The 27,823-nt window shown below is 58.7% G+C and overlaps 1 protein-coding gene and 1 non-coding gene across 4 annotated transcripts; one reads left to right on the top strand and one right to left on the bottom strand.

Annotated features, from left to right (window-relative positions):
• Positions 1 to 1,104: 1,104 nt before the first annotated feature.
• On the bottom strand, positions 1,105 to 16,233 carry MOK (MOK protein kinase). Of its 3 annotated transcripts, none has more exons than XM_037503876.2 (12): positions 16,005 to 16,233; positions 13,483 to 13,597; positions 12,279 to 12,368; positions 11,032 to 11,102; positions 6,072 to 6,150; positions 5,925 to 5,973; positions 5,394 to 5,572; positions 4,211 to 4,312; positions 3,326 to 3,499; positions 2,859 to 2,973; positions 1,601 to 1,798; positions 1,105 to 1,525 (listed from the first exon to the last, which is right to left on the bottom strand). In XM_037503876.2, exons 1-12 carry the CDS (start codon positions 16,009 to 16,011, stop codon positions 1,445 to 1,447), a joined length of 1,260 nt encoding a protein of 419 aa, XP_037359773.1. In that variant the 5' UTR covers positions 16,012 to 16,233; the 3' UTR covers positions 1,105 to 1,444. The 3 variants fall into 3 exon arrangements, with proteins under 3 accessions (XP_037359773.1, XP_054548176.1, XP_054548174.1); XM_054692201.1 differs by having other exon boundaries at positions 1,601 to 1,795; positions 16,005 to 16,217; XM_054692199.1 differs by having other exon boundaries at positions 5,394 to 5,569; positions 16,005 to 16,217.
• A 9,043-nt stretch (positions 16,234 to 25,276) lies between these two features.
• On the top strand, positions 25,277 to 25,350 carry TRNAI-AAU (transfer RNA isoleucine (anticodon AAU)). The gene has a single exon. It is a non-coding gene; the product is annotated as a tRNA-Ile (tRNA).
• The last annotated feature ends 2,473 nt before the right edge of the window (positions 25,351 to 27,823 follow it).

Here is a 27,823-nt window from a genome sequence, read left to right as displayed (position 1 = left end):
AGAAAGTAAAAAGATGTAATAGAGACCCAGGTGGCGAGACTCCCTGGCTGGCTCCGGCACCATCTTCAGTAGCTGAGGCGGGGGTTGGGGGGGGTACGGGGGCAGAGGATGGGGAGGCATCTCAGGGCGGCCACTGGAAGGAGAAGGCGAGGCTTTCCTGGGCCCCTCAGGGTACCCTGCATCGATGCCCTACAGCTCCCAGAAATCAAGTCAGGGGACATGCTTTGGGGCGACCCACTTGGGCTTTCCAGTCCCGCAGACTTGCCGGGGATGCTTTTCCTGCCTGCTCGGAGCCACCAGCCTGGGGCCAGCAGCCCCGACAGCAGCTGGCTCCCGCCCCCAGCTCCCTCAAGCCCTCCCTGTGCACCAGCTCACTCCTGCCCTTCTCGGCTCCTCCACCCCATGAGGCCCAGCCCCGGGCCCTGCTCACGACCCCTCACCCCACCACTGCTCCCCAGGGCCACCCTGAGATGGAGGCCGCCTGCCCTTCTGTGGCCGCTGCCTGTGGCTCCTGCCGCCCAGCTATCCTGTCCACCACCTGCGGGGGGCAGCAGAGAGTGCGGGGTGGGGGCGGGGCGCAGATATAAGAGTCGTTGCACAAAGCCGGGTGACCGTCTCTTGTCTGGTGTCAGTTTGAGGAGAGGAGAGCCCGCCCGCCGGCAAAGGCTCCGGGGATGTTCCCTCCCACACTTTCCACCGCTCTTGGCCATGGCCCCAGACCGGAGTGCGGGTCTTCTGGCGCCCCCATCGGCGCCCACTAACGGGGCTTGGAGCCCTTGGGAGTCAGGACGCCATGCGCTGCCCACAGGAGACCTTGGAAGCCTGCCCCTGGGACAGCCCCACCTGGTGCTCCGCCGCCCCCCTCTCCCACAGGCCCTCCCCACCTGAGGGGGCTTGCCCGCCCCAGCCCCAATCCCGCCCCAGCTCCCGCTCCTGTGGCTGCCGGGCTGAGGGTCTGGGGCCCCCCTGCGTGTTGCCACTGAAACATTAGGCTGGGCCAGTCTCCCCAGAGAGCTGGCCCTCTGGCGTGCAGCCAAAGCTGAAGCGGAACGGCTGTCAAGACACTGTTTAACTCAGAAAACATGAGGCGCGACCTTACAACCACAGCTTATTCTTTAATAACACAGGGCTCGGGCCTCACCCCCGCGGCCCCAGGCGCTCGCCCAGCCGCACGGCCACGTGGGACTAGCAGGTAAATCAGTTTTGATTCATATAAAAAACTACAAAATATTCTCTGCCCCAAATCCTTAAATTACGAAGAAGAAAGGAGAGCCTGGGACGCGGTGGTTTGACATGTGTATTAGACCCGGCACTCTGTACAGCCGCTGCTGCGGCGCGCGGCCTCGGGCGCCCTCTCTGCGGACCCGGGCATGGGCAGCACCGGGCCTCCCTGGAGGTCTCTGTCCATCTCGGGCAGGCCTGGCTGCGGGGCTGGGGGCCGCGCTCAGCGCCTCCCGCCCTTCCTCCCCAGCGCGGGCAGGCGGTGCTGCTTCAGGCTGCGCCTCAGGTCCTCCTGTGGGTCCGCCTGGAGGGGAGGGGGCAGGCGGTCAGCGAGGCCAGGGGCCGACCCGGCGCCCAGGGGAGCGGGAGGCAGCGCTACCTTCTGGTTTGCGCCCATGAACTTCAGGGGCCTGAGCACTGAGACTCTGCTGTTGGCTCTGGGCCCAAACACGCTGTGCAACGCTGGGCTGGAGTAGGACAGCGTGGTCATGCCTGCTAGCTTGAGCTTGGGGAGTTCCATCAGGTAGGCGGGCCCTGGCCTCCGGGGCAGCTCTTCCTCTGGCTTCACAGACTGCTTCTTGAAACAAAACAGAGGTCAGCCAGACAGACAACGGCCCCTATGGGCGCTGGGGCAACACAGGGCGGCTCTGGCAGGAGGTTGCCTGGCACCGAGTTGGTGGCGAGGTGCAGGCACAAGGCAACCAGAGGGTGCACACGGCACGGCCCTGCCCCAGGCGAGCAGCGGGGGCCAGCAAGGGGCTGTGCCCCGCCTGAGCTGAGGGCCTGGCCGCTGCCCACCTGCCGAGCTAAGGATGGTTTTAAAATTTTTTAATAGTTAAAAAATTCCCTGATATGTGAAAATTGAGACTCAAATGTCAGGGTCCACAGTCCTACGGGTGCTCAGCCCACCATCCCGGCACGGTGGCCCAGGCAAGCCGGAGGCGCGGCCATGGCCACGGCCACCTGAGGGCCGACTGCCGGGCGGGCCCCTCCCAGGCGGGCTCCTCTCAGGCAGGAAGACGTGGGCGGACACCATGGGAGGGAGGGGTGGCCCATCATGGACAGCACTTAGGAGGCCGGTTGTGGCTGTGGGCACGGGTTGGAGCCGGAGCAGCCGGACCTGGGAGGAAGATGGGGCAATCGGGCTTGACACTAAGCGGAGGGCTGGGCAGGCAGCTGGACGCGGCGGGTGGCGTTCCTGGACAAGGGCCTGGCTGCAGATGCGTCTGCACCCACCCTGGTGCACAGTGGCACTGGGCGAGCGCTGGGCACCGTGTCAGAGTGAGCCTGGTGCCAGCCCAGCCCTCGGCCCGGGCTGCACGGGGTTGCGGGACAGCAGGGGCGCCACAGACAGATGCTATTGTCTCAAGCCCAAGAGCAGAGCACAGCCTGTGACGGTGCTGAGCGGAGACAGACTGGGCCAGGGCCCCTGCCCGCTTCCTGGGTCACCCGGGCCAGTGTTTGGCTGCTCCGAGCCCTTGTCAGGGAGGCCCGAGGCCCCGGGGCAGGGGGTGCTGCGAGGTGCTTTGGCACCTGGGCCAAGGGGCAGAGGGGGCCGGCCAGGAGACGGCCTCTGGAGAGGACCTCCACGGAGCCAGGGCCACGCAGGGCGGCCGGCTCGCTGCTTCGCTCAATACCTGCTTCCTGCCCTCCCTTGTGAGACGCCAGTCCTTGCTGAGGAGTTCCGGGGCCGCGGAGTGCTCGGGGAAGAAAGTTCTCCTGTGGCTGGCCAGAGCCTGCTTCTCAGCCGCCCTGGGGAAGGAGGACGGCAGGACACCTTGTGTCTGTCCTGTGGTCACCACCCCTCCACACAGCCTCGGAGGAAGAGCCTTTTCCTCCTCTGTCCCAGCCACAGCCCCGGGCCCTGACGACTCCCCCAGTGCCAGCTGCTGTCTCAGGTGCTCAGCCCCATGGACCTCCTCACCAGGGCGGCTCCGGCCCGAGCGAGCCAGGATCAGCCCCAGGCCCAGCAGCCGCACCCTCTGCTCGCCCCTGCTGGCACCACCTCCTCTGGGGGAGGAGACAGCAGAAAAGAGCCAGGTGGGGGCTGCACCTCCAGGCCCTCCAGGCCCCGGGGCTCAGCAGCCCCCCCACCCCCGCCTACCTCTGCTCTTGGAAGTACGGGTGCTGCAGCGCCTGGTGGGCAGTGATTCTCTCGTCGGGGTCATAGGCCACCATTGCGTGCAGGAGGGAGAGGCACTGCGGGGACAGATTGGCTGTCGATAGAGGTATTCCCGATCCCTTTTTAAAAGGAAAATCAAAACTCATAGCTCTCGACCTGTATTAAAAGCCCAATGACAACAGACAATCGCGCCATTATTCAGAGTTGGTGGTCCGTCCGTCCTGACGCCGCGGGGCTGCGCTGAGGGGCGGCCTAAGGTCTGAAGGGGGCCTGGCCTGAGCGGCCCTCCGTGCCCGGGGGCCTGGAGGCGGCCTGTGGACTGACAGGCAAGGTGCCCAGGGAGGGGCAGCAGGGCCAGCGGGCAGTGGGGCCCCCTGGGCTACTCTCCACCCCATTTTTCTGTGAACCTAAAACTGCTCTAAAAGAGAAAGTGTCTTTAAAAAACGGGGGTGTTGAAATCCGTGCTGTAACCGTAAGGAAACTACTCTTCCTAGAAAAAACGAATGTCACATCCTCGGCTGAGAAGAATGAAATGAAGCTTTAAAAAAGCAAAAGATTCCAAAATAGTTGTTGGCTCCTTAGAGGCAGCAACTGTGGGCGCTTCCTGTGGGGGCCTCCAGGAAGTGCCTGACCCCCACTTCCTCTCTGAGCCTGGGCCTGGAGTCACTGCGTGGAGCCAGAGCCAGGAGCTGCAGGGGCCCCTAGGTCCCCAAGTCCTGCGGACACCTTGGGCTCCAGCACCCTAGGCTGCCGACAAGACTGCGGGGACTGTGGACCCGGGGGTGGGGTCCCGTCGCTCAGCGGGCACAGGGAGAGGGCTGCCTGGCCGCAGAGGGGCCCAGCCCTGGCGGGGACTCCTGCTCTTACTGTTTAAACTTGATGAGGGTCTTCTCAGCTGGCGTGCCGATGATGTCGTGGATTTTTGAGATCTGGTCCAGCTCGTTGGCCCCGGGGAAGAGGGGCTGCAGGCTGGGGTGACAGGGCTGGGGTGAGGGCGGGCCCGGGCCTCGCCTCCACAGCGTCCGCCCGGCCGCCATCACGTGGAGATTCTGGGGACGAGCCCAGCACGTGGCCGTGCCCCCTTCCCGTGCGTGCGGCGACCTTCCTGCTCCCACCTCCCCAGGGGGCAGCTGCCCACCCCACTGGGACTTCCCCGGCCTCCTGCACCCAGGCCAGCTTTGTGGACAAGGGTTCAGGGCTGGCCAGGTCTGGTTTGGTCAACAAGTGGGTTCCCAAAACATGGGTTTTGGAACTTCTATGAATTTTAGAATTGAGGGTGAGAGGTTTTAGGTCTACATAGATAAATCAAAGCACATCGCCTGACACACCAAGAGTCTGGAAACCCAGCTCTGCCCAGGAGAGGCTGTAGGAGAGGCCGAACCCAAGGCTGCAGGAGAGGCCGAAACGTGGGGGGCAAAGCAGCTCCGAAATGGGAGGCCCGGCGGCAAGGCCTAGCTCAGCCAATATGGCCCCCAGGCTGCCCGCCACTCGGTTCGGATGCCCGGTCCCAGCACACGCCTTCGCCCTTTCCTGATGAATCCGGGGCTCAGTGCATGAGGAATGGTGCTGGTGGCACTTTCCGCATCCACGAAATCGCCACTCGGCTCTCCAGAGCGGTCTAGACCCAGCAGTAGGCGGGCGGTCCCAGGCCTGGGCTGAGTAGGTGAGTCACCGGGATGGCCTCTCCCCTGGCCTTCCCTGGGTCCCATAGCCTGCACCCTCACTGCCCTGAGGGTCAATCCCTCCCCTTTGCTCCCAGGCCACCTTGGGGAGCACCGGGCTTCCGCAGCCAGAATGTACCCCTGAAGGGGCAGAGACTGACCTGAGCTCAGGGCGCCCCTCGGGGCCCTGGCCGACCCCTAGGAGGCGGCGAGCCGGCCTCTGATGGGTCCCGGACCCAGCTGCCCACTGGCCAGGCCTGTGAGTCAGGCGGGAAGGTGTGACGTGGTGCTCGGTTCTCCCTGAGGAGCAGCAGGAACGTCTCACCGGAGGAAACGGAGGCTTAGACGCCGCCGCCAGCGTGGGCAGCCGCGGGTGGGAGGGCGCCCACCTGGTGATCTCGTAGAGCACGCAGCCGGCGCTCCACAGGTCCATCTTGCAGCTGTAGAAGCCATCCGTGAGCAGGCACTCGGGCGCCCGGTACCAGCGGGTGGAGATGTACTCCGTGTATGGCTGCTTGGAGTAGACGCTCCGGCAGGAGCCGAAGTCCCCCAGCTTCAGGACGTCCTGCTGCGGGACGCGGACACCCACATCGCGCAGGGTCCAGCTGCAGGCCGCGGTGGGGGGCAGGGGGTGGCAGGCCGGGGCCTGCAGGGCTGGGGTGTGCTGGTGTGGTGGTGAGGGGTGGCCTGGGTGCCACCCTGTCCAGCGAAACCCACCACCCTGCCGCCCGCTGCGCCCGGCGCGGAGCTCGTGGTACTGTCACCCGAGGAGGCACCTGCGGTTGTTTGCTCCCAACTGTGCAGTCCCAGGGGAGGTAAACAATAGCAGAGGTGCCGGTTATCTGGGGCTGAGAGCCCCGGGGTGGGAGGCCTTAGATTCGCCTTCACCCCGATGCCGGGCTTTCAGATAAAGTTCTTACCTTTATTAATATATTTTCTGGTTTTACATCTCTGTGAAATATTCCGTTTCTGTCCAATATAAAAAGGACAGGATTAACAGCAGCTCGTTCTTTTGCATCCTCGCTGCTGAGTTTGCGAGGAGCGTTGCCGTGTCCCCCGGCACCTACCTGTGCATGTGGTCGAGGGATTTACACAACTGGTACATGTACAACATGACTTTTCTCTCTGATAACGGGTGTCTTCTTCCTGTGCAACAGAGCAGACAGCCAGAGGGTCAGCAGTGGCACAGGCCCCGCTTCGAGCTCAAACGCAGAATCCACTTTATTTAGCAGCATGTGACCATCTGACTTCCTGGAGCGGCCTTAGGAAGCAGGGGACACAGTCCACCCTCCGAGTCTGCGCGGGCCCTGGAGTCCCAGGCACAGTCTGAGGCGTCAGGCCTGGAGGGCCCCAAGCAGCTTCGGAGGCCTGGGGAGCCTTGGCTCCTTCCCCAGGGTTTCCCCCGCTGGGCAGGGGCAGGGGTCGAGGGGCCAGAGCACCACTGAGCACAAGCACCTTCTCTCTGAGACCAGCGAGGCTTTGCCTCCACAGCCCGGTCGTCCCCTGAGGAAGGAAGCCGTGGGCGGCCGAGCCCAGGCCTGACGTCCCAGCTCCTGGCACCGTGTGGCCAGCACCAGTTCTCCCTGAAGGTGTCACGTTTGACTTGGTTTTGGCCTCAAAGGTGTGTGTTTGCAGGTGGGCAAGTGTGAACTCTGCAAAATAACCCTCCCATCTGGCACGCCAGCTCGCCCCCTTCCCTCCCGGAGCAAAGCCCCGTCTGACACGGGGGTCCTAAGTCTGTGATTTCTGTCACCAACGAATGTATTACTGTCCTCACCTCGGGACGCGGCCTGTGTGAGCCTGACAGTAACGGGCCTGAGGCCCGAGGCCCTGGCTTTTCCTTGATGCCATCCCTTTTTATGGTTTCATGTAGCTTGTCTCAGCAGCTTTCCAGTTCTTGAATTTAAGTTCAAGAATCAAATGAAGACCGGGCCAGCTTCCCCAGCTGCCACTTCATTAAAGCCCTCACTCCAGAAAGGAGAGGACGCCCAGGCCCCATCTCTGCCACAGGCCAGCGGGTGCCTCCCGCTGGGGCACCCCCTTCTGCCTCTCCCTCCTCCCAGATGGGCCCTCAGCTCCAGGGCTGGGCCGCCCCACCCCTCACTGGGACAATCGTGCCCATCCTCACCCCCTGTTGCTTATGAAGCTCCTGCCAAACCCAGAGGGGTCTCTGCACCGCCCTGGAAGGGTAATGGTGTCCGGGTCCTCAGGGGCTGCCAGGTTGGCACAGCTGAACCTCACTGGGGCAGAAAGCTGTGGCCACCGTCCTCTGGCTGTGAACTGGGGGAGGTGGACGTTCCAGGAACATCTGCCCCATCCAGTCTTGTCATCACCAAGATGTCTCCCAAGGCCGCAGCCAGGCCCTGAGAGTCAGAGATAGTGCGCCTTGCCTGCGGCCGCCCTGCTGGAGCACATCTTTTCCTCCTCGGCCCCCCTCCCCTTCCCGCTAGCCAGACTCTGAGTGGGGCCCCGGGTCTGAACAACAGAGCGGCTCCCGCAAGCAGAGCTCTCCGGAATCTAAGGACCTGACCTGCCAGCCCGAGACTGCGGCTGGTTCCAGCAGATTCTGGTCCCCAACACCGTGAAACATAAACGCAGCACAAGCACCAAGCTGGCGGGCTCCGTGGCCTGTAGGGTGCCAGTGCCTGGCCACAGGATGCCCTCGTCCGTGTGGCTGTCCTGTTCATCTTTGCCTAATATTCTCACCCAGGAGAGTCTAGGAAACGCCACCCACAGCGCGAGGAACAGGGAGGCTCGGAGGGAAACCACCGTGGCCCTGGCCTTGGCACGGCTGTGCTTCCCTGGTACCCGCCCGCCCCCGCCGCCGCCCGGCCCACCTGCTCAAGCTTGTTTGCCTTTTCCTCCTGGGCTCCTGCCTCGACCTCTCTGTGTGGCCCCCAGGGGAAAAGCCAGCCCCCATGGCTGGGATGCCTGGCCCGTCTGTTGGCAGGGGAGGGTCTCAGGCCTGGGAGTCCGTGTCAGCCAGGAGAGGAGGCGGTGGTAGAGGCCCTGGCGGTAGAGGGATAGAGGCAGGAGCCATGGGCCCGAGGCAGTGGGGCAATAAGGTTGGTGTCCCGGGAGGCCTGAGCACCGACCCTCGAGAGGCCAGGGCTTGCCCACAGACTGCTCCTCTGCACACGAGCTGGCTGGACAGCCACACTGCCCCTGCACTGAGAACGGACTAACGTGTGCACGTCACTCGGGCAGTGTCTGGCACTGGTCCAGAAGCAGACGCCTCGCAACAGGAACTCAGGGCAGGGTCGGTCACAACCTGACACCACAGCAGATGCCGCTATGCCCCGTCCCACCTCACCAGTTCTTCCCTGCAAACTCCGAGTCCCTCCAGCCGCAGCTTGAGCCCAGGGCTGGACGTGCCCGGGCCAGGAACCAGGCTGCTTCTGTGGCCACAATTGTGATCACACTCTGAGGGCCCTCCCTGACGATCTGCCCAGAGTGGGCAGCAGGCCTGCCCCCAGGACAGCAGCGCCCCAGCCCACACCGTCTACGCCTCGTCTGACACCTCCTGGGCAGAGATGATGACCTCTAAGCAACTCATTCTCTCATGGCCTCACTGCAGCTTCTCTCGACAGCACACTACACACGCAGGGCACCAAGAAGTCGCTTCTCTGACCTTCCCCAGACCTCGCGGCGCAGAGCCGATGACTCGGGAGGAACGGGGCCCTGCTCCTTAGCGCCTGTTGACAGGCCGTCATCGCCTGCTTCCAGTGAGGAAGCATTCAGAATGACTCAACATTCTAATGGTCAATATTCCAATAAATCAATACTCTATGATTTGCAGTAGCCATTTGTGTCACTGTCGTCATGCCAGCCATGCCAGCCGCCCTCCGGGCCTCGCGGAGCCTGCGTCGGGCTCTGCTTTCCTTACAGACAGCGCGGGGGCAGCACTTCATCCTGAAGCACCTGGGGCCGCAGCTGAGAGGTGGCGCTGCCGGCCCTCTGGGGTCTGCCTCTTGTTGGGCTCTCCTGCCTCGGTTTCCTCAGCACCGCCCCACAGGGCTGCACTGCAGGTGACAGGGCTACTTTCTGCCAGTGTCCGCAGTAGTCCCTGTGCAGCCACCATGGCCACTTCCTTGGCTGTCACTGGGCCCCAGCTGCCGTGTGCGACCCCTTCTAAGCCTTTTCCTTCCATGAGGTCAGGGAGGACAGTCCCATGTTCAGTGTCTTATACTCAGGCTCCCCCACCCCCTGAATGTCCCAGAAGACAGGCGCCCCTTGCCACGACGGCCCTGAGGTCAGCACCACGGCTGAGATGGCTGTGGAGGGTGAGACCCAGTCTGCAACATGACCGCGTGCCACAGCCTCTCCTCGGCAGGCCTGGAAAGAGTGGGCTCCGTTTCCCTGATTATATGATCCCCTCCTCTTGTGGATTAAAGATGTTCTTTTCTAAACAAGCCTTTTTCAAATGCCAGATACATCGGAACTTGTCAGAAATTATCGTCCCCTCGGGTCTCAAAGCCTCACACTCTGGGAAGCCACAACCAGAGCCCAGGCACTGTCCCCGGCGCTCGCTGGTGGAGGCAACCGAAGGATGTTCCCCTGCGTCTGGCTGTCTGGCCCCCTCCTGACATCCGTCGGGCCGAGCACAGCACCAGCGCAGAGCCGCAGGCAAGGACAGGTCTGAGGAGCAGCCAGAGTCAGGCGGTTAAACAGATGAGCCCACCCCCAGACCCACAGGGCTCTCTCCTGAGTTGAAAATGTCCTGGTCCTGCTGTGGAGGCAACGACAAGGCCACCGCGCCAGCCCTGCCTGGGCCCTCGCCTTGGGGGGCTGGTGGGTGTGCAAGGCCCGGCCTGGCTGGCTGTGCTGCTCTAGCGCTCCTTCCCGCCCTCAGCTCTGTTTGTAAGAGGCTCGCGCCAAGAAACCAGATTGTGAAGTGAGACTCGCCCTCAACGCAAGAGCGAACAGACCCAGAGCGGAGCTTGTCTGTGAGCACACGAGGGGTGCGGCCCGCAAGAAATGCCACCTGGCCCAGGGAGGGCCTCTCCGGTTTCCCCAGAAAGACCCAAAAGGTTTTGTTCCAAAAATTTTAGATCAACATTAGCAGATGTGGGGGATGTGCAGACTTGTTCTTCTTACCTTGCTAGTCACTTACTGAAATGAATTTTAAATCACAAGTAGATGCTTGGGCTGGCAGCTGGGCCCCCGACTTGGTACAGCGGGTCCCTCTGGACCCCCCTCCTATCTTCCACCGGGCAGCAGAGCCCACGCCCGTGACTGAAGTCCAGGCCTCTTCCCCACCACTCCTCCAGTGGCTTCCACAGGTGGCCCAATGCTCACCTGGCTTGACATCCAAGGCCACTGTGCAATTGGCCCCTAAGACCTGCTCTGGGGCTGCCCCCTGCCTCCTTCTCGCTGCCTGGCCCAGGTGACAGCTTTCCTCAACAGCGTCTTTTTTTTTTTTTTTTTTTAAAGATTTGCTTTATTTGTTTATGCATACAAGAGCTGGGGTGCAGGCCAGAGGTGCGGAGGTGAGAGGATTCACCAGAGACAGAGTGAGGAGCAGAGCAGGTAGAGCCACTGAAATACACTGCTGAGGGGGGGCAGTGGGGAGACAGGAGGGGTCTGCTGTGCCTATGGGTCAGCTCCCTGGCCAGGATTGCACTCAGGCCTCAGTGGCTGGGATAGCTGCATAGTGCTGGGACTGACCCCTGCGCCACCAGGGAGACCTCTCAACAGCATCTTAATTCTCAATAGCCAGGCCATGAAGGACACCCCGTGACCCAGAGACAGTGGGGACCACAGGAAAAGGGGCTCATTTCGGCACAAAATATAATGTGGGGCAGCAGTGAAGCCGCACGAGGGCAGCCTGGGAGCAGATGTGCCTGGGTGGCAGCCCTGGGTGGTAGGAGGCCCTGCCCCACTGCCCAGGGCAACCACACCATGCCTGTGGCTCCCGGACCTGGGCTGCGTTCTGAGGGGCTGGGAGGGGAGTGGTCCCCCTGTGTATGTGCTGGGCTTCCTGCCCACAGAGCCCGCCGGGCAGAGCAACGCGGGCCACAAGCTTACCTCGGATTAGCTCATAAATATTCATGTCCATTAGTTCACATATTAGTGCAAGAGAACCAGATTTTCTGTCACTGAAGAAGAAAGCAGGTTTTTAAAATGGTCCTCCTTGTCTTAGGAAACATAATCACACATTCAATTCATTTGTAAACATTTCTGGCGAGCAGAGCACTCCCACGTCAGAGAGAGACTCCAGTGCCGTGAATGAACCGAAGTTTCGATCTTAAGTCATGATTTCAGGTAGAATTACTTTAAAATAATAGTAAAACTGCACTTTAAGCAAAAACCCTCACCCCTTTCCCCTTTTAAAAGAGACATTTTGAAACTACAAGGTTAACTATCAACAGAAATAGGAAATGCAACTGGGGAGGTGAGAAGCAAAATGATCAAAGAAAAAAGAATTCCCTGTGCGTTCTGTGACTACAAGGGTGGGGGTGGGGAGGGCAGCATAAAATCCAAAGACCAGGCAGAAGAAAGGTGAGGACCAGCCGCTTCGCCCCGTGTTAGGGGTTGGGCCTCGCCCTGGAATTAGCCCTGCACAGGTTCCTGGAGTGTCTCATAGGGAGGGGCCTGTGCCACCCCCAGATCCTGCTCCAGAAGGCCTGGAAGGGTCCTGCTGCCCATCGGGTGTGAGGGGCAGGCACAGGCCTGGGAAGCACCAAGCACAGCCGGACTCTGGGCCCAGCCTGAAGGGTGCTGGGAACACGTGGGCCTGCAGGCTACATAGTCTCACGTTGCATTTTGAGTATACAACTGTTCCACCCTCTGATTAAAATCTACCTCACTTGACCATCAGATACTGTTGTCTTCCAGCTGGTCTTAAAGCCTGGGGAGCCACTTGAGGTCCTGGCCCTGCACCTCCCAGGGGCCAGAGCCCAGCCCCAGGCCCCTCTGGGTCCACGGCGCCCTGGGGCCACCATCTCCGGATGGCCAGCTGTGGGGTGGGCAGACCTGACAGGAATGAGTCTACGGCCAGAACAGAGGGCAGGGGTGTCCCTCTGGTGGGCCTTCTCCTGGGCGGTTCTTGACCCAATCAGGCGAGGCCAGCTGAGCTGCAGGTGGGGCCTGCCGAATTAGAAGAGGCCACCCTGAGGAGGCACTGGCTGAGGAGGCACATGCACATGTGTCCACATGAGGACTGTGGCCCCTGGGTTGTGGAGCAGACGCCCACACACTGCCATGCTGTGCTTTCTTAGAGGGAGGTTTGATCAGCAGCCTAATCCTCTCTCTCCAGCCCTGGATATACTCACAAAACCACCTCGTGCAGGGTGAGGATGTTGGGGTGCGGATTCAGGCGCTTCAGGGCTTGGATCTCTCGCAGGTTGTTCACTTGCTCAATGCTGTGGGGGGAAGGACAGAGCCCGTTCACGGGGCCGCTCTGAGATCTGGGTCGCGTCCTGCCTGGGTCATAGCGGAAAGCCTCTCACCACCAAAGAAACAGGGGCCGGCTGGCTCACAGCCCTCCTCCATGACCCCACGGGCCCTGGCAGGCTCCAGGCCCCTGCTCGCTGTTCCCAGTGCATGTCACGCGGTGCTGTCTGAGGAGGCTTAAAGCTAAAGAAGGAGCCTGAGGAGAGAAAGGACCCCAGCTCCACAGGAGCCCTCGGGGCTCCAGGCTGGGCGGAGCGGGGGTCGCCTACCTGGAGGCTTGGGCCTGGCTCCGGCCCCTGGGACGCAGAGTGACCGGGTCCAGTCATTTCCGGGTCTGCACCCTGACCTCGAGCCCCTGGGGCTCGTGAGAAAAGAGGACCATCCCCCACATGCTGCCGCCTTTCTGGTTCAAGGACAATTTTTCACACTTTGAAATCAAGAGTTTGAAATCAAGGTTTCCATCCAGAACACCTCGCAAGGCTCTGCACCAGTGTGGGCAGGCACAGAGCCACTATATACTTTCCAGATTTATAGGCTTTAGGGACTGATTTTTTTTTTTAAGCCGAGCTTCAAATCTCCCCAAGGAGCTTGCCAGCTGCCTTGAGCCAACATTTACTTCCCAGCTGGGAGGCCATCCTGTCACTCTGAAGGTGGGGGCGACACCCGAGGGAACGCGGCCCTGAGGACAGAGGGCTGCAGCAGGAGGGTCTCAGCCAGCACAGCCTCCCTGCCGGGACACTGTTTTTCAGCATAGTCATGGACGCTGATGAGTGAAACCACCAGGACCTCTAGTCCTTCCAGGCGACGCTTCCATCATAGACGCCCTGCACACACAGCCGTGGGGACACAGGGCTGTTTACAGCGAGACATGCTTTCACGGGTACATGACTCCGTGGCCACTGATCACAGCCAGCACGGTGGGGCTGGACATGAGTGACGTCGGTGAATAAACATAAAACCAGGCCCCAGCCAGTCCTCTGCCCGGAGACATCTGACTGAAGTCGGGCGGGGCAGGGGGGCGGGGCAGGACCGCATCTCCCCCCCCCCCCCCCCCGCCCCCAAGTAGCCTGTGCCATGGCCCACCTGTCAAAGTGCTGCTTCATCTGCTTACAGGCGTAGTAGTTTCCGTCTCTCAGGCTCTGCATCTTCATGACTTCGGAAAATGTCCCCTCTCCTATTTTGCCGATCGCTTTATAGTCTATAAAAAGAGACAATTATGAAGTTAGGCTCCCAGGCACGTGCCCTTTCTGCACTCCCCTGCAGCCCTCCGGGTCTCTCGCCTGTGGGGTCATCTAGCCCCAGGAGGCAGAGGAGGCCTGTTCCTACGGTTCTGTGTCACCTTTTTCTAGCAGACACCAGTGTGTTTGCTGGCAGCACCATGCCCCCCAGGCTGCTCCCCCAGAGAGCAGGGAGCAAGGTATTTCAAGACAAAACAACTCAGGTGAGAACTGTTACTTTTCAAGCAGAAATGGAAGGAATGAGGACATTTCAGAAGGCCAAATCTCATCGAGTTGGTAAAACTTCTAAGCCCAAATTATAGGAGAAAGAGGCGGCAAAAAAACAAAAACAAAAACAAAAACAAAAAAAAAACAAAACCCTTTGCAGAAAGCAGTCTGTGAAACTTGCAGCAGAGACCCCAGGAAAGAAAGCCTCCCAACCAGGCACAGACTGTCGCAGAGAACCCCAACGAGGTGGCTGTGGTGGAGAGAGCTGAGACTGGGCCAGGCCAGGAAGCAACAAGTCCTCTTATATAATGTGTCCAGAGAGAACCTTGTGTATGGAACTGACCAGAAGTCTGTGAACCTTCAGTTTCTACCGCAGAAACAGCCTGGACCAAAACAGCCCAGGGGTCCCAAGGCCCCTCAGCACAATACCTCAAGACGGGTGCTTTTAATCCCGAGAGTAAAAGGGCTCTGTTTTTTATAAGCGATAATGTTTCTTAGAAGTGATACGTTTAAAAATGAGAAAAGTCCTTATCTTCTAGTAGGCAATACTGAAGAATTTGCAGGTGAGGTGATAGGACGTGGGGGTTGCTCTGGAATACCGCACATTTCTACTCCTGCTGGGGAGACACAAACTGGCAGAGCCCCGGGGGGCCATTTGACAACATCACTCATCTTTAAGGCTTGGGGTCCCCTCCACCCAGCAATTCCAGTTCTAGAGCTCAGCCTGTGAAGACCCTTGCCCAGCTCTGGATGACATGAAATGCTGGGGCGACATTACTTTACAGGGAAGGAACTCTGGTGACCCACGGCCCCAGTATGGAACTGGATGAATTAAGAATGGAACAGACTAACTATATTTCAAAGATGACACAGACAGAGCCTTAAAATAATGTCCTCAGCCACACACACACACACACACACACACACACACACACACACACACACACACACGGGGGCTGTCTCTGGGGTCCCATCACAGGCGTCTCGTCTACTGTAGCCATGTTCCACAGAGGAGCATAGCTTTATTGAGAAAGCAAAAATAAGAACTAAAGACTCCAAGGGCCTCCCTGGTGGTTCAGCGGGTTGAGCGCTGTAAAAGTGTCCAGCCTTGTATGTAGACCTTGTATTCTACCTGTTGCTTTATGTGTGTTCATGAAAACATGAAAATAATCTCCAACAAAAGAAAATAAGAATGCCTTGTAAAGGGTGAATGAGGAGAATCCTTTTCAACATCTTTGTTACCCAGCCTGTGCCACAGAGTTACCAGTGACAGGAGCCACAGTGCAGGTTCCTCACTGCAGGCCATAGGACAAAGTGTGAGCCCCCCCCCCCCACCAAGCCCTGCCCCAGGCTCTCAACCACAAATGACAGCTGTATCTGCACAGACATGCAAAGAACAATCCAGCTGGTCGCCCTGGGGCTGTGCCCACAGATGCAAGCACAGACAAATTTTCTATCCATTTTGTTACAATTTTAGGATGACAACTTCATTTCCCAACTCCCCAGAAACATTCATTAATTTCACTAAAAGGGGTTTGCAAAATTCCTATAAAAAGACCCAAATATAAAACAAAACACACGGCCCAGTTTTTCTCTGTTGAGGAAACTGATGTCATTCAAAGGCAGAAGCCATACAGCCACGGCTCACACCACCGGACCAGGGACCTTCGAGAGTCTCGCTTCTCTCCAGAATTAAAAAACAAAACAAAACAGGCAAAACCTCGATTCCCGAAACTCACACAGAACCTCGCACCCAAAGGTGCCTCTGTGAGACTCGGGTGGGCGCGGAGAGACCGCCGCCTGCAGACCAGCCCCGAACCGGGAGCGGGCTCTCACAGCCCTGGATTCGGGGACCCAGGCCGCCTAGCGTTCGCAGAAGAGGGTGCCCCGGGCCCTCGGGCCCCCGCCCCAGCCCGCTGTGCGCAGTGCGCGATCCCAGGCTCCCTGCCCCCAACCCCCTATCCCCTGTCCCCGGCCCCCAGCCTCTGTCCCCGACCTCCTGTCTCCTGTCCCCGACCCCCGTCACCTGCCCCCGATCCCCTGTCCCCTGTGCCCGGCCCCCGATCCCCTGCCCCTAATCCCCTGCCCCTCTGTCCCCGGTCTCCCGTCCCGCCTCTTTCCCCCGTCCCGTCCCGGTCCTCAGTCCCCGACCCCACTCACTCTTCATCCTGGATGAGGAAACTGGCGACAACCCCTGGCAGACACCGGACAGCGGGTAACGTGGCAGAAAGGGTGGTCCCCGACTTTCACTCCTCTGAGGCAGGGTCCGGAATGAGGACCTCCTTGGTGGTCCCTGATGGAGAGCGTTAGGATTCGGCCGCCATGTTGTATCCCTGTTACCCTAGCAACCGTCCAGCCCGGACTCCCCGCGGCCCTGCCCGCGCGTGCGCAGACCGCGCCGCCCGTGCGGGCCGCCCGGGTGGACGCGTGAGCGGAGCGGCCCGCCGCTAGGTTGGTTGCTAAGCAACCTCGCGCGCCGGGTCGCGGAGCGCTTCCTCGCGGCGGTCCAGAGAATTTAGCGCTCAGGGACGCGGTGCCGGGCCACGCTTCGGGTTCGCCTGCGCCGGGCACTAACCACCCCCGGCGCCTGGCAGGCTCGTCCTTGGCGCTGCACAAACGCGCGCCCCGGGCGCGTGCGGCCGGGATGCGGGGTCCGCGGGGGGCGGGCCGCGCCGGTGCACGTGCTGGGCCCTCCCGAGCCCGCCGCGTCGCGCCGAGACAGCGGCTGAGCACACGGCAGAGCGTTCCGGGAACTTCGTGGTCATTTATTTCACCCCCACAACTGCTGCACGAGATCAGGTAGCTCTGCTGCGTTCTGTTTAATTTCTGCAGTTAAGTAAATCATGTCTACTGTGTGAAAAAAAAATCAGAAGCATAGAGAGGAAATTTGGAAATAACCCCTTCAAAGCATTTCCAGACCCAGAGTTAACCCCTGGCAATAATGGAGTGGCATCTTTTCAGAATTCCTATGTATGGATTTGGACTGATTTGCCCCAGAATTGAAAGTCATAGTGATCTATAACTAGCTTTTTTTCACTTACTATTTCCAAGTCACCTCTTAATAGCAGCATTTGTGGAGCTGTTTTGTGCTTCTCGACTGCGCGTACCTGTTGTATGGCCTGCTCTCATTTTTCTAACCATTTCCCTATTGGCATTTCATCTATATCTATCTCTATATCTATAGTTATATATATGTTGAAGGCTACATTTTAAAAGGACAGGCTTATCAGGAAAGGGAGAAAAAGGCACCTGCACAGTCACAGGTGGGCGGGAGGGCTGATCACTTCCTGTAGTTTTGCTACTACAAACAATACTTCAGAAAATACCCTTGTCGCATCTTTGACATGGCGTGACTGTTCTGCAGGGAAGGGTAGGTGAAAGGCAGCTGCAGTTAAAACATGGACTGATCAAACCGCTGCTCCCAGCACTGCCCCACTGCAGACAGATGACTGCTCTGTGCTTGCATCCCCAGGCCCCACACTCACGAGGATGCTGGATATTGCCCGCTGAGATTAAGAAGTCGTTCAGGAAGAGATTAAATGTCACAGCATGAACTTGCTCATGGTTCACAAAGCCTCTCTCTAGTCCTCCCTCCAGGACACAATTTATCTAAGCCCAGGATGGGCCTCCGACAGACCAGCCCTCATACCTGCAAAGCTGGGCTGGCCATTTCTCAGCCAGCCCTGCCACCCTCTTCGTGCCAGCTCAGCCAGGGCCACTAACGTGGGGGTGATTCCACTGCACACTTTCTTCCTTGCTTCCCCACTACGTGTCTCTCAGATGTGCACCCCTTATTCACTGGGCCCCTACGATGGGCAGTGAGGTATGTCTAGTGGTATAATCTCTAAACATTGCACAGTAGCCGGCCCTGTATATACCCCACTGCTGTATTCATCCCTCGGGGATTCCCCAAGTGGAGGCTCCCATGTAAAGGGGAGGATTATACTTTGAAACTCTTTTAACTTCTCTTTTTTTAATGGAGCCAAAATTCACTGACATAGAATTAAGGATTTTGAAGTGTGACATTTAATGTAGTCACAATATCCTGCTAACATCGTCTCTATTTCCAAAGCATTTTCATCATCATTACCAAAGGAGAGGCCATACCCAGGAAGCAGTCTCAACATCATAATGCTAGGGGAAAGAGGAAGGATCAGCCTCCCCCAAATGTTCAGAGAGGTTTTCCCCAAGATGTCCAGAACAGGCTCTTTTTAATACATGTCATCTTGGCTTGTGGAACAAGATCAGTTGAGGCCTGTAGGTGTCCGGAGAAGCATAGCATGACCTGAAGGAACGAGATTATCTAGATTTGGGAACGTCTTCAGAAATAACCTTTTCATGGGAGAAATCTCTCTTTAGGCAAGACAAGTGCCCCCCTCATCAGGGGAACCCCCTCCTCTCTCCTTGGCTCCCGGCTCCTATCCTACTCCTCAGCTCAGGACACAAACCCCCAGTTTGTCCCATTGGCTTAAAAATTGTCAACCATGTAAATTCTCCATACGGAGGTAATCGGTTTGGTCTTTTGCTCCTGTGGCTCTGTCTGGTGTCAGGTTGTCTGCTTGTCTAGCTCAGAAAGAAGCCGGGGTAGGGCGTAGGTTGTCCTGCACCCCAGCAGAAGCCAGACACTAAGGGCCACATGTTGTATGATTTCATTTCTAGGAAATGTTCAGAAAGGCCAGGTCCATATCCACGGGAAGTGGACCTGAGGTGGCCGGGGGCTGCGGGGGTGGGCAAGGGAGTCAGCGTGGATGTCAGTGGTGATGGCTGCACGGCTTCGTGCGTCACTGAACACCACTGAGTTGTGAACTATGGAAAGGCTAGAACGATATGTTATATGAATTTCATCTCAAAATAAATTGGGGAAAAAATTTGGTTAATCCCAATAAAAAAAATAGGCAGGAGAGCTAAACTGGCACTGGCACTTCTCCAAAGAAGGCATAAAGAGCAGATGGGGCCGCGGGTACATGGGGGAAAAGCTCCTACCACTTATCATCAGGGAAATGCAAAGCAAAACCACAGCGAGAAACCCCCTCACACCTGTGAGAATGGCCCAGCTCAAAGAGACCAGGAATAAGAGTTGGTGAGGATATAGTGTGGGAATGCAGACTGTCCAGCCCCTGTGGGAAACAGTGTAGAAGCTTCCGAGGACTGACAGTGGATCTGTCATACGACCCAGTAATTCCCACCCAAAGAACACAAAAACACTGTTGGAAAGGAAACCTGCACTCCATATCATCGCTGCACTGTTTCCAATGGCCAAGCTGTGGAAACAACCTAAGTGCCCTCACAAAGATGAGTGTGGTGTGTTTGTACACAGAGAAATACTGCTCAGCCATCAGAAAAACCTCAGGCCATTTGGGCAACAGGGAGCCCTTCCCTGCTGGAAGCCGGGAAACAAACCAGAAGGAGAAAGACCAACACTGATGGAATCAGAGAAAACAAAGGGTCAGATAAAGTCAAACTTAAAAATGAGCCCTTGAAAGCTGATCACAGATAGAGCTGAGGCCTGGGGAGGAAGGGGGAGCGCCAAGAGGGGAGGGAGCACAGTGGCTGCGCTGGATGCGAGCTGTGCCAGGAGAAGGGGAGGGGAACGGGTGGCCCAGGAGCTTAGCTGGCAGAAGGGGGAACTTGTGAGAGGAGCGGGCTGTGCTCCTCAAGCCGCAACTTGATTGACCATCTCCTGGTTTCAGGTGATTCCAGCTGGCAAAGCTCAGCTTGCAGGGCCTCACCCCAAGTCTCTGGGTGTGGCTCTGGGGTGGGGCTGGAGGCTGTGCCGCTCTGACAGATCCTTGCACCAATGAGCATGCTCGGAAAAGCACCGGCTAGATGGCTCGGCCTTTCATTCTAAATAGACTTGGAAATGTGCTTCTGAAAAGAAAAGGCACAGCTGGGGAGCTTCTCTGTCACCACCCCATGGGGGCAGACAGCTCAGGCTTCCGCCTGCGGCCTGCCCTCCTACTTGGTTGGAATAAATGACAAGAATTGACAGGTGAGGAACCATAGGCTGTGAGCTGGGGGGGAGGATGCGGGGGGGGGGGGCTTTTGGGAGGTGGGGAGGCGTCCTGGGGACCCCTGGCCTGCCCAGCACACCCAGTGCCGCTGCTGGCCTCCATGGCCGCTGCAGAGAGCTTGTGAGCCGGGGCCACCTGGCCTCTCAGCGCTCCCCTCTGAACACTCCGCAAGAGCATCCCCTAACTACAGCCACTCAGGCTTCTTGGCCCATTGTACAAGGGTCTCCAACTCGCCCCTGTCAGCTCTTCCCTGCTGTCCAACGTCAAGGGACTTGGCCAAGAGACTGTGTTTAGCTGACAACATGTTAATCGCGATTAACACATTAATCAATGTGTTCAATGAGCGTGCCAAGCGATGTTCTAAGCAGGCAACGGGCAAAAGTTAGAAAAATCAGAGGTGGCAGGTACGTAAATGTGTTAACATTGGGACGGAGGGTAAAATACAAACCCAACTCAAGATTTGAGAAACTGGACTCATTTTAGAAAATAAACATGACTGAGAGGAAACCAAGCTGGGACAGGAGCGTGACAGGAGGAGGAGCGAGAACATGGGCCTCAGATTAACACCAAGAAGGGCGGGGCCGAGGGGGACCCCAGAGCTTGGTCCTGGTGGGTCAGAGCCAGTAACCGCTGGGCTGGCCTGAGAAACAGGTGCTTGGACCACAGATTTTTTGTTTAAATGGAAGAAAAGTTTCCAAAAAGGAAGTCAGCTACCAGCTCAGCCCCTGAAGTCGGCAGGGTTGAGCGAGTCGCACAGGTGACCCAACCGAGCACAGGACCCTGTTCTCTCCCTCCTATAAACGGCGATAAAGAGACCTAAAGGGTCTTAGTGAACTACCTGAGCAACTTGCATGTATCAGGTGTCTTGAGCAGAGTCCAGTGCGAGGCCAGGAGCAGATGCCCAACTGCCTCCGGGAATCCAGAAGCACCGCTTGCCTCTCGCCACTGCCCCGCCCGGGCTGCCAGATCACACAGCATCCCGGACAGTCGCTAACCCCTGGCAGGCAGGAATTAACCCAGGGCTGGATGTCATGTGGCTCTTGCTGGAGACCCACAGAGGGGAAGGGCTTGGCCGGTGTTGCCTCAGGTGGTGGCCACCTCAGCTTGGCCAGGATCCAGGTCTCTGACCTCCTGTGCCACCACAGTTCTCTCCGATATCCAAGAGACCTTTGCAGAAGCATCGCGATTAATGTGCATGCTTTAAGGAAGGACAATTTTTTTCAAGTTTCTGGAACCAACTGATTGTTGTTGCAAATTAGACGCAGCATCTGAAAAATTCGTCTGTTTGCCTATTTTTCCTGTGCATTGTCTCACAGCTTTGACACAGTACATATTGTCCCAGGAGGCAATTCATTTCTGTTTTTTTGTTCGCCTCCCTTTCTTTCTAGAACTGACTGGCAAGAATTCAGCTTCAGTAGTGAAAGGATTTTGTTCTCTCCTTGTCTGTGTGCATCAGGCCCTGGAAACAAAATTAAAAATGTAAAAAAGAAGGTTGGGAGCTAGTTCAAGGAGGTTGTTCAGGGGACAAAAGACGGAGGCTCGGACCATCGATGAGAGAAGAGAATCACCCAGTTCTGACCTCTGAAGAATGGTTTTCTGGAAAAGAGATGATGGTGCGAAGGAGGTTACTTCAGAAACATTCTCCACAGAAATGGAGCTGGGAGGAAGGCTTGCTTGTGGCGAAGGCCCACAGCATGCCCAGCACCATAAACTTAATAGCCATTCAACAAACGCCGCCTAGTATGTGCCAGTGCAGGGGCTGAGGGGCCCAAGGATGGAGGGTGGAGGAGAGGGGATGCCAGATTGTTCTGAGAGGCGTGGAGCTCATCCCCGGGGCCTCCCGACCTGCCCAGGGACGCGGGACATTGCACTTCTGGGCTCTGAGAGAATAAGCGGCTTCTCGTTTGCGGCCCTTTGCTGTGGAGCTCGAGCAACACATGGGTCTGGACGTTCATGCCGAGGTGCCCGTTTATAAACGTAACGACAGCTTATGTTGAATTTAAAGCACCTGGATTGTTGGAAATCCAGGGTGGCTGCAGGCACGAAAGAGCCCTCTCGGCACTTCAGAGCTCGGATACTACCGTGTGCCGCTGGCTCTGCGCATGCACCTTCCCCGCCAAGGACCGAGAGTGAGGAGCCGTCTGTCAGGGTGAGATGGACCGCGGGCTGGCGGCAGGCGGCCCTGGGGGACCGGGCTCGGCGAGGGCCGGGCGCCCAGGCGCGGGGCGGACGCCGCGGTTCTCGGGTGCCCCCTAGCGTCCACGGCCCGGCGCCGCGGCCCCCGGCCCACCTGGCGCGCCCCGCCCACTCCCGTCCAGGTGATCGGAACCGTGGCCCAACGCTTGGCCAGCGTCAGGGCTAGACCTCGGAGGGAGATGGCGCCATTGAGCTGGGTTTGACAGGCCGTGATGGACCGTGGGCCGCAGTTTCAGACGCTGGTGTTGCAACAGAGCTCGTCGCGGCCCCAGCAGCTGTGGAAGACCCACAGCTGGCAGAGGAGGGAGCCGGCGCCGGTGGTGACTGGGGACGGGAGCGTCACGGCGGCCTCCCTGAGCCCGAGGCCCTTTAAGCAGAGACTTAGCGTGAGCCGTGGCAGGTTCTGGGGGAAGGGAGGCCAAGAAGAGGGACCAGAAACACAAGCCCCGAGGCAGGGGCATGGCCTGATGAGCAGGGAGGAGGGCGAGGGGCCAGTGGGAAGGCAGAAAGGAACGAGTTAGGTGGGGTCACTTGGCGCCAGACACAGGGTAGGGTGCCCGGTTAAAGCTGAATTTCAGATAAGCAACTCATTCTAGTTTAGCATAAGTATATCCCTGATGTTGCGTGGAACTTATTTATACTTAATTATTGACAAAATCTGGCAACCCTACAAGAGCTGGGCCAGAAGGGGAAAGTTTGAACAGAGAAGGGCCTCCTCGGTGGTGCAGCGGGTTGGGCACAGCGTTGTGAAGCTCTCAGTGGCCTCTGCAGTACAGATTCGATTCCCAGCCGGCCAGGGAGATACCCACATGGCGCGGCAGACCCTTCCAGTCTCGCCCACTGCTCCCCTCAGCAGTGCTTTTGGTGCATCTGCGTTCTGTTCCCCACTCTGTCTCTGGTGAATCCTCACCCTCCAGCGCCTCTGGCCTGTACCCCAGCTCTTGTATAAATAAATAAATCTTAAAAAAAAAAGTTTGAACAGAGAAGTGGCTTGATGTGTGTGTATGGGGTGTGTGTGTGTGTTTATTCACCGGAGACAGAGTGGGGAGCAGAGCAGATAGATCCACTGAAATCCACTGCTGAGGGGAGCAGCGGGGAGGCAGGAGGGTTCTGCTATGCCCTGTGGGCCAGCTCCCTGGCGAGGGATCGAACTCATGCTGCAGTGGCTGCGGGTAGCTGCATAGTGCTGAGACTAACCCCTTGCGCCACCAGGGAGGCTCTTTTTTTTTTTTTTTAGAGGCATGTTTTATTTATTTGTTTGTTTGTTTTTTGTTTATACATGCACTGGGCACAGTCAGAAGCACGGGAGGGCGAGAGAATTCACCAGAGCCAGAGCGGGGAGCAGAGCAGGCAGAAGGACCGAAGCACACTGCTGAGGGGAGCAGCGGGCGGCAGGAGAGGTCTGCACGCCATGTGGGACCCTCCTCTGGTGGCCGGGGAGCAGCCGGGGATCGAACCGGCGCTGCAGAGGCTGCGGGCAACCTCACAACCCAGCGCTCAACCGCTGCGCCACCGGGGAGGCCCGCCAGGGAGGCTCTTGATGTGTGTTTTCAAATGCAGGAAGATTTTGGAATTCGCTGGTGCATTGATCTGATTCCTGTTTCTTCAGTATGTACCTGCCCAGCCCCGGGTGGTCTGCTGCGAGCATGGTGGACAGGAGCCTGGCAGCACCAGCAGGGGCCCCTGCCGGCCGTCAGCCTGTCCTGCGGAACACAATTAGGTGTCCCAGTTGCCAGGAAACAGGCCTGGCCCTCTGTCCCAGCCCGGTTCCCTGCCCTGGACACCACTCCTGAGCTTCTCCTGTTCACTAACACCTGCCCTGGGCACTAAGCTGTGGGTTAGCCTGTCCCCTCGCCGTCGGCTCCCAGTGTCGGGGCAGGGTCAGGCTTGGTGAGGATGATCTGGCTGAGTAGCGGGTCCCCAGCCTTCCTGGTGGTGGGTGAGCTACCTGACAGCCCGCGCTATAGAGGTCGCCTGGACTTGCTTTCCTCTGCTTACAACGGGAGACCTCAGCAGACCATTTGTGCAATAGTCAGACCAGAAAAGTGGACAGTGTGAAAGCTGGTGTTCCCACACCTCAACACTGGTGACACCGGCACAAATGGCCCCGTGGCCCCCCAGAGCCAGGGACCCCTGGACATGCAGGTGGGGAAAGGGCTCTGTTCAGTTTTGTCTTCCCAGCATCCCCCCGCCCCCATATAGACCCCATCCCTTTGCAGCAGGCACCTGGGTTGCTCCCACAGCAGCCAATTTATGATTTATTCATGTGTGAACAATAGGGGGCAAGATGAAGATATTTTCCAGACACAAAAGAAAAGGGGTGGGGGTGGGGGGTTAGGGAACATCGGCTTATCCACCCAATGAAACACTAGGGAACCATTTTATTTATTTAGTATTTATTTATATGTATATTTTACATCATTGTTCGTTTTTATACAATGTATGCTCTCTGCTCTCTCCTCTCAGGTGCGGTCTCCCTAAAATTCCCACCACCAGTTCACCCCCTCGGTCACCACAGCCCCTCGTGCTCTTCCCGCCCCTGTTTGGATCCCTCTCCCTCCCCCGCCCCTGCAGAATGTCTCTGATTTATAGTTGCCTGTTAATTTTATTATTACTACTATTATGATTATTTCTTTTCCTGTCCCTTATTTGGTTCCCCTATAGGAGGAACCATTTTAAATGACATTTGCAATTGCTCAGGGATATGCTTATGATAGACTATTAAGCACAAAGGGTAAGATAAAAAAAAAATTATATTATTTTTAAACAAAGTTGCATTGAATCATACACACGCACGCACACAGGTATATGTATGCACCTGTACAGTGGAGACTGGCAGGAGAGGCCAAGGCCGGAGTGGCCACGGTTACTGGATCCTTGTTCTTTCTGTTCCCCTTCCCTCCCCTCCCCCTCAAGGCTCTTGATCCACAGTTTCCGCGCTGCAAGGTTACTGGGATCGATACAAATAGCTTTGAGCTGCAGTATTTGAAAACCTGCTAAACCTGCTTCCGGAGCTAGGCCTCCCCTCTGCAGTTTGCTTTCGCCCGGCGAAGGCCTGGGGTCGCCGTGGGAAGCCCCTCCGAGGCCGGGACCCGGCGTCCTGCCCCGGCGCGTGGGCTGGGCCAGGCGGCTGCGGCGCGGGGACTCCGCCTCGGGTCCCGGCCGGCCGGCCCCGCGCAGGCGCACGCAGCTCATAAGGACGGCGGCGGTTCCGCAGCGTCGTGTGGCCGGTTAGCTCAGTTGGTTAGAGCGTGGTGCTAATAACGCCAAGGTCGCGGGTTCGATCCCCGTACGGGCCACGGTTCCCCCTTTTCCTCCGGCTTTCGACGTCTTACAATTATTTTCCAAATTATCGCTTTCGCGCGCAGAGCGTCGCGGGAACTGTGCCCGGGGTGGTCGCCAGAGGCCGGCGTTGAGAAGGAGCAGGGTCCCCGCGGGGCCCTCCGGGTGCTCGCGCGCCAGCGCCCCGGGCTTGCAGGGGCGGGGCCGGCTCTCGCGGCGCTCCCCGCCCTGGAACCAGGCCGCGGCCCCGTGCCCGGCAGCCGCCGCGCCGCCCGGGAATCGAGTTTCGTCGTGGAACGGGCCGGGGCGAGCAGGGGTCGGCCCGGCCCGGCCGCGCCTCCGGGGGCGAGTGCGGGACGCCGAGCGGGCCTCGCGGCCCAGCCGCGCCTCACCAGGGCCCGGCCGGCCCCGGCCACGCGGGGACGGCGCGGGGGGCCGCCCCGGGCTCGGCCAGGCCCCGGCCAAGCGACGTGGGCCGCGGCTCGCGCCTGCCCTCGGCCACGCCCAGCGCCCGCGTCCGGGGCCCCGCCGGGAGGGGACGGGCCGGGCACGCGCGGGGCGTCCGCGGGCCCCGGTAACGTCGGCGCGGCCCCCGCGAGGCCGACCCCTGTCGCCCGAAGCGGAGAAAGTGGTCACAAAACCGTCCCGGCCCCTTCTACTCCCCCGAGCCCCGCTGTTTGCTTGCGGAGCGCCGGTGCCCGCCTCGCCGCCCCGCATAACAGCGTGCAGGCCCCGGCGTCTGACTTCCTCTTCCAGGTACAGGAATCTGCGAAGGCTGCGAGGTCCATTAACAAAAAGAGCGGATTAGTCTTTTCTCTCGAGGGTCTGTGTTTGGCAGTTTAATCCACAGACCCCTACGAATAAATGTAAGAGGACAGAGGTGGGGGTTCTTTCCCCCCATCTTTTCCGAGGGTTCGAAGAGCTGGTGACACCAGGCAGCATGTCTGGAGAAGCCCAGGGGGAGACTTGGGGACAGAGTGGCTCTTGCATATTTCTGAGGATGGGAGAATGAGGAGGGTTTTCTTGCAAAAGTTTAACCAGGAAGGAGGAGGAGGAAAGAAATAAAAGAGAAAGGCTTAAGCAGTTGGAACAAACCCCCCAAACCCGACGCCCTCTGCCTAGTCCCCGGCGAGGCTGCTTGCGGATTAAGGTGGAATACCGCGGTGGGGACACGCGTGTCCACAACGACCCGACCCCGCGGGAGTGTTAGGGGGAAGTGATGTCCTGAGCTAATCCCATACAGGCTTTGTGGACCCCACCCCCACTCCAGACTAAAGCCATCAAGACTCTGGGAAAGACAAATCCCATCACCACCAAGGGAGGGTGGCTGGGACCTGAGGGTGGAGTTGGGCAGCCAGGTTGGATATAAAAAAACAAACACGTGGGCCTTGGGGTCTCTGGCTCGCGATCGCTCCCCTCCTGGCTTCACCGCTCCTGGCTGGCGGCCAACTCTGAGAGCGCCATTTTGGGATTCCTGATCGGCGGATTGGGTAGGACTCATTTAAAACTTTGTCTCCCACTTTTCTCCCAGAGCTGTACATTTCCTCATTTCCCCTTCCCTTGTAAATAAACCTTTTATTAACCTTTCACGTGTGCCTGCAGTAGAGCATTGATAAGTCCTTTTAAGCGCGCGGGTGAGGACCCACAGTCAGGCACCCCGTTTTGTATCGGGGTTGCTCTACAACAGGAGGACATGACCACGAAGTCCTCCAGACGCTCCTCCGCCAGCAGGCGGCCTGTCCCTTCGTGGGCGCTCAGCAAAGCATGCTGCAGACGCCAGACTCGTCCTTCCTCGCCCTGCCTCTGCCGCGGGAGCACTGCAGGGACAGCCCGGAGCGCAGGGTGGCGGCTCCCCCGGCGGACACTTGGTGTTGGTTGCCCCTCCTGCCCCTCGTGAGGAGAGACTGATGCAGGTGCTCACACTTGCAGCTCCGCGACGCGGAGGAGGACACGGCCAGAGCAGCCCAGGACGGACTGGGCTGAAAAAGGAATTAAGATAGAGGTGGGAGAGACAGGACCGGAGTGAGAGGCGAGGCGGGGAAGTCCATGCCTCCACCGTCCACTCATGCTCACATTCGCTCACACTCCGGCTTCGTCCTCCATCCCTGGGCGCGCACTCCGGGCTGGGGCCTGAGTTGGGCCCCGAATTTGGGTCACACCGTCCCCGCCGTCAGGGTGGGGCCCAGTCTGGGTGAGTGGGTGGGTGGGCGAGGTGGGCGCACCGGATGACTTCGAACCCGCCTCCCATAGGCGTGGGGCCCGGGGTTGTACCTGGGGTGACTGATGCGCGGGGACATCCTGGCTCAACTGTACGAAAGAGAATTTGAGGATTAAAAAAGGGAGCGCGCCCTTGGATAGTCAGATGTCGAGAGAACGGAACCGGGAAAAGCTCGTACGCGAAGACGCGGGACAGCGCCGCGGGAGGAGGCGGCTCCAGGTGAACACAGCGGCCTCGCGCCGGAAGCCAAGACTGCAGGTGCGCAGGGCACG

This window comes from Talpa occidentalis, unplaced genomic scaffold (genome assembly GCF_014898055.3).
Source record: "Talpa occidentalis isolate TD23 unplaced genomic scaffold, MPIMG_talOcc4v2.1 talOcc4.11, whole genome shotgun sequence".
Taxonomy (NCBI): Eukaryota; Metazoa; Chordata; class Mammalia; order Eulipotyphla; family Talpidae; genus Talpa; species Talpa occidentalis.
The sequence above is the reverse complement of the archived record's forward strand: the minus strand, read 5'-3'. Positions and strand labels throughout refer to the sequence as shown.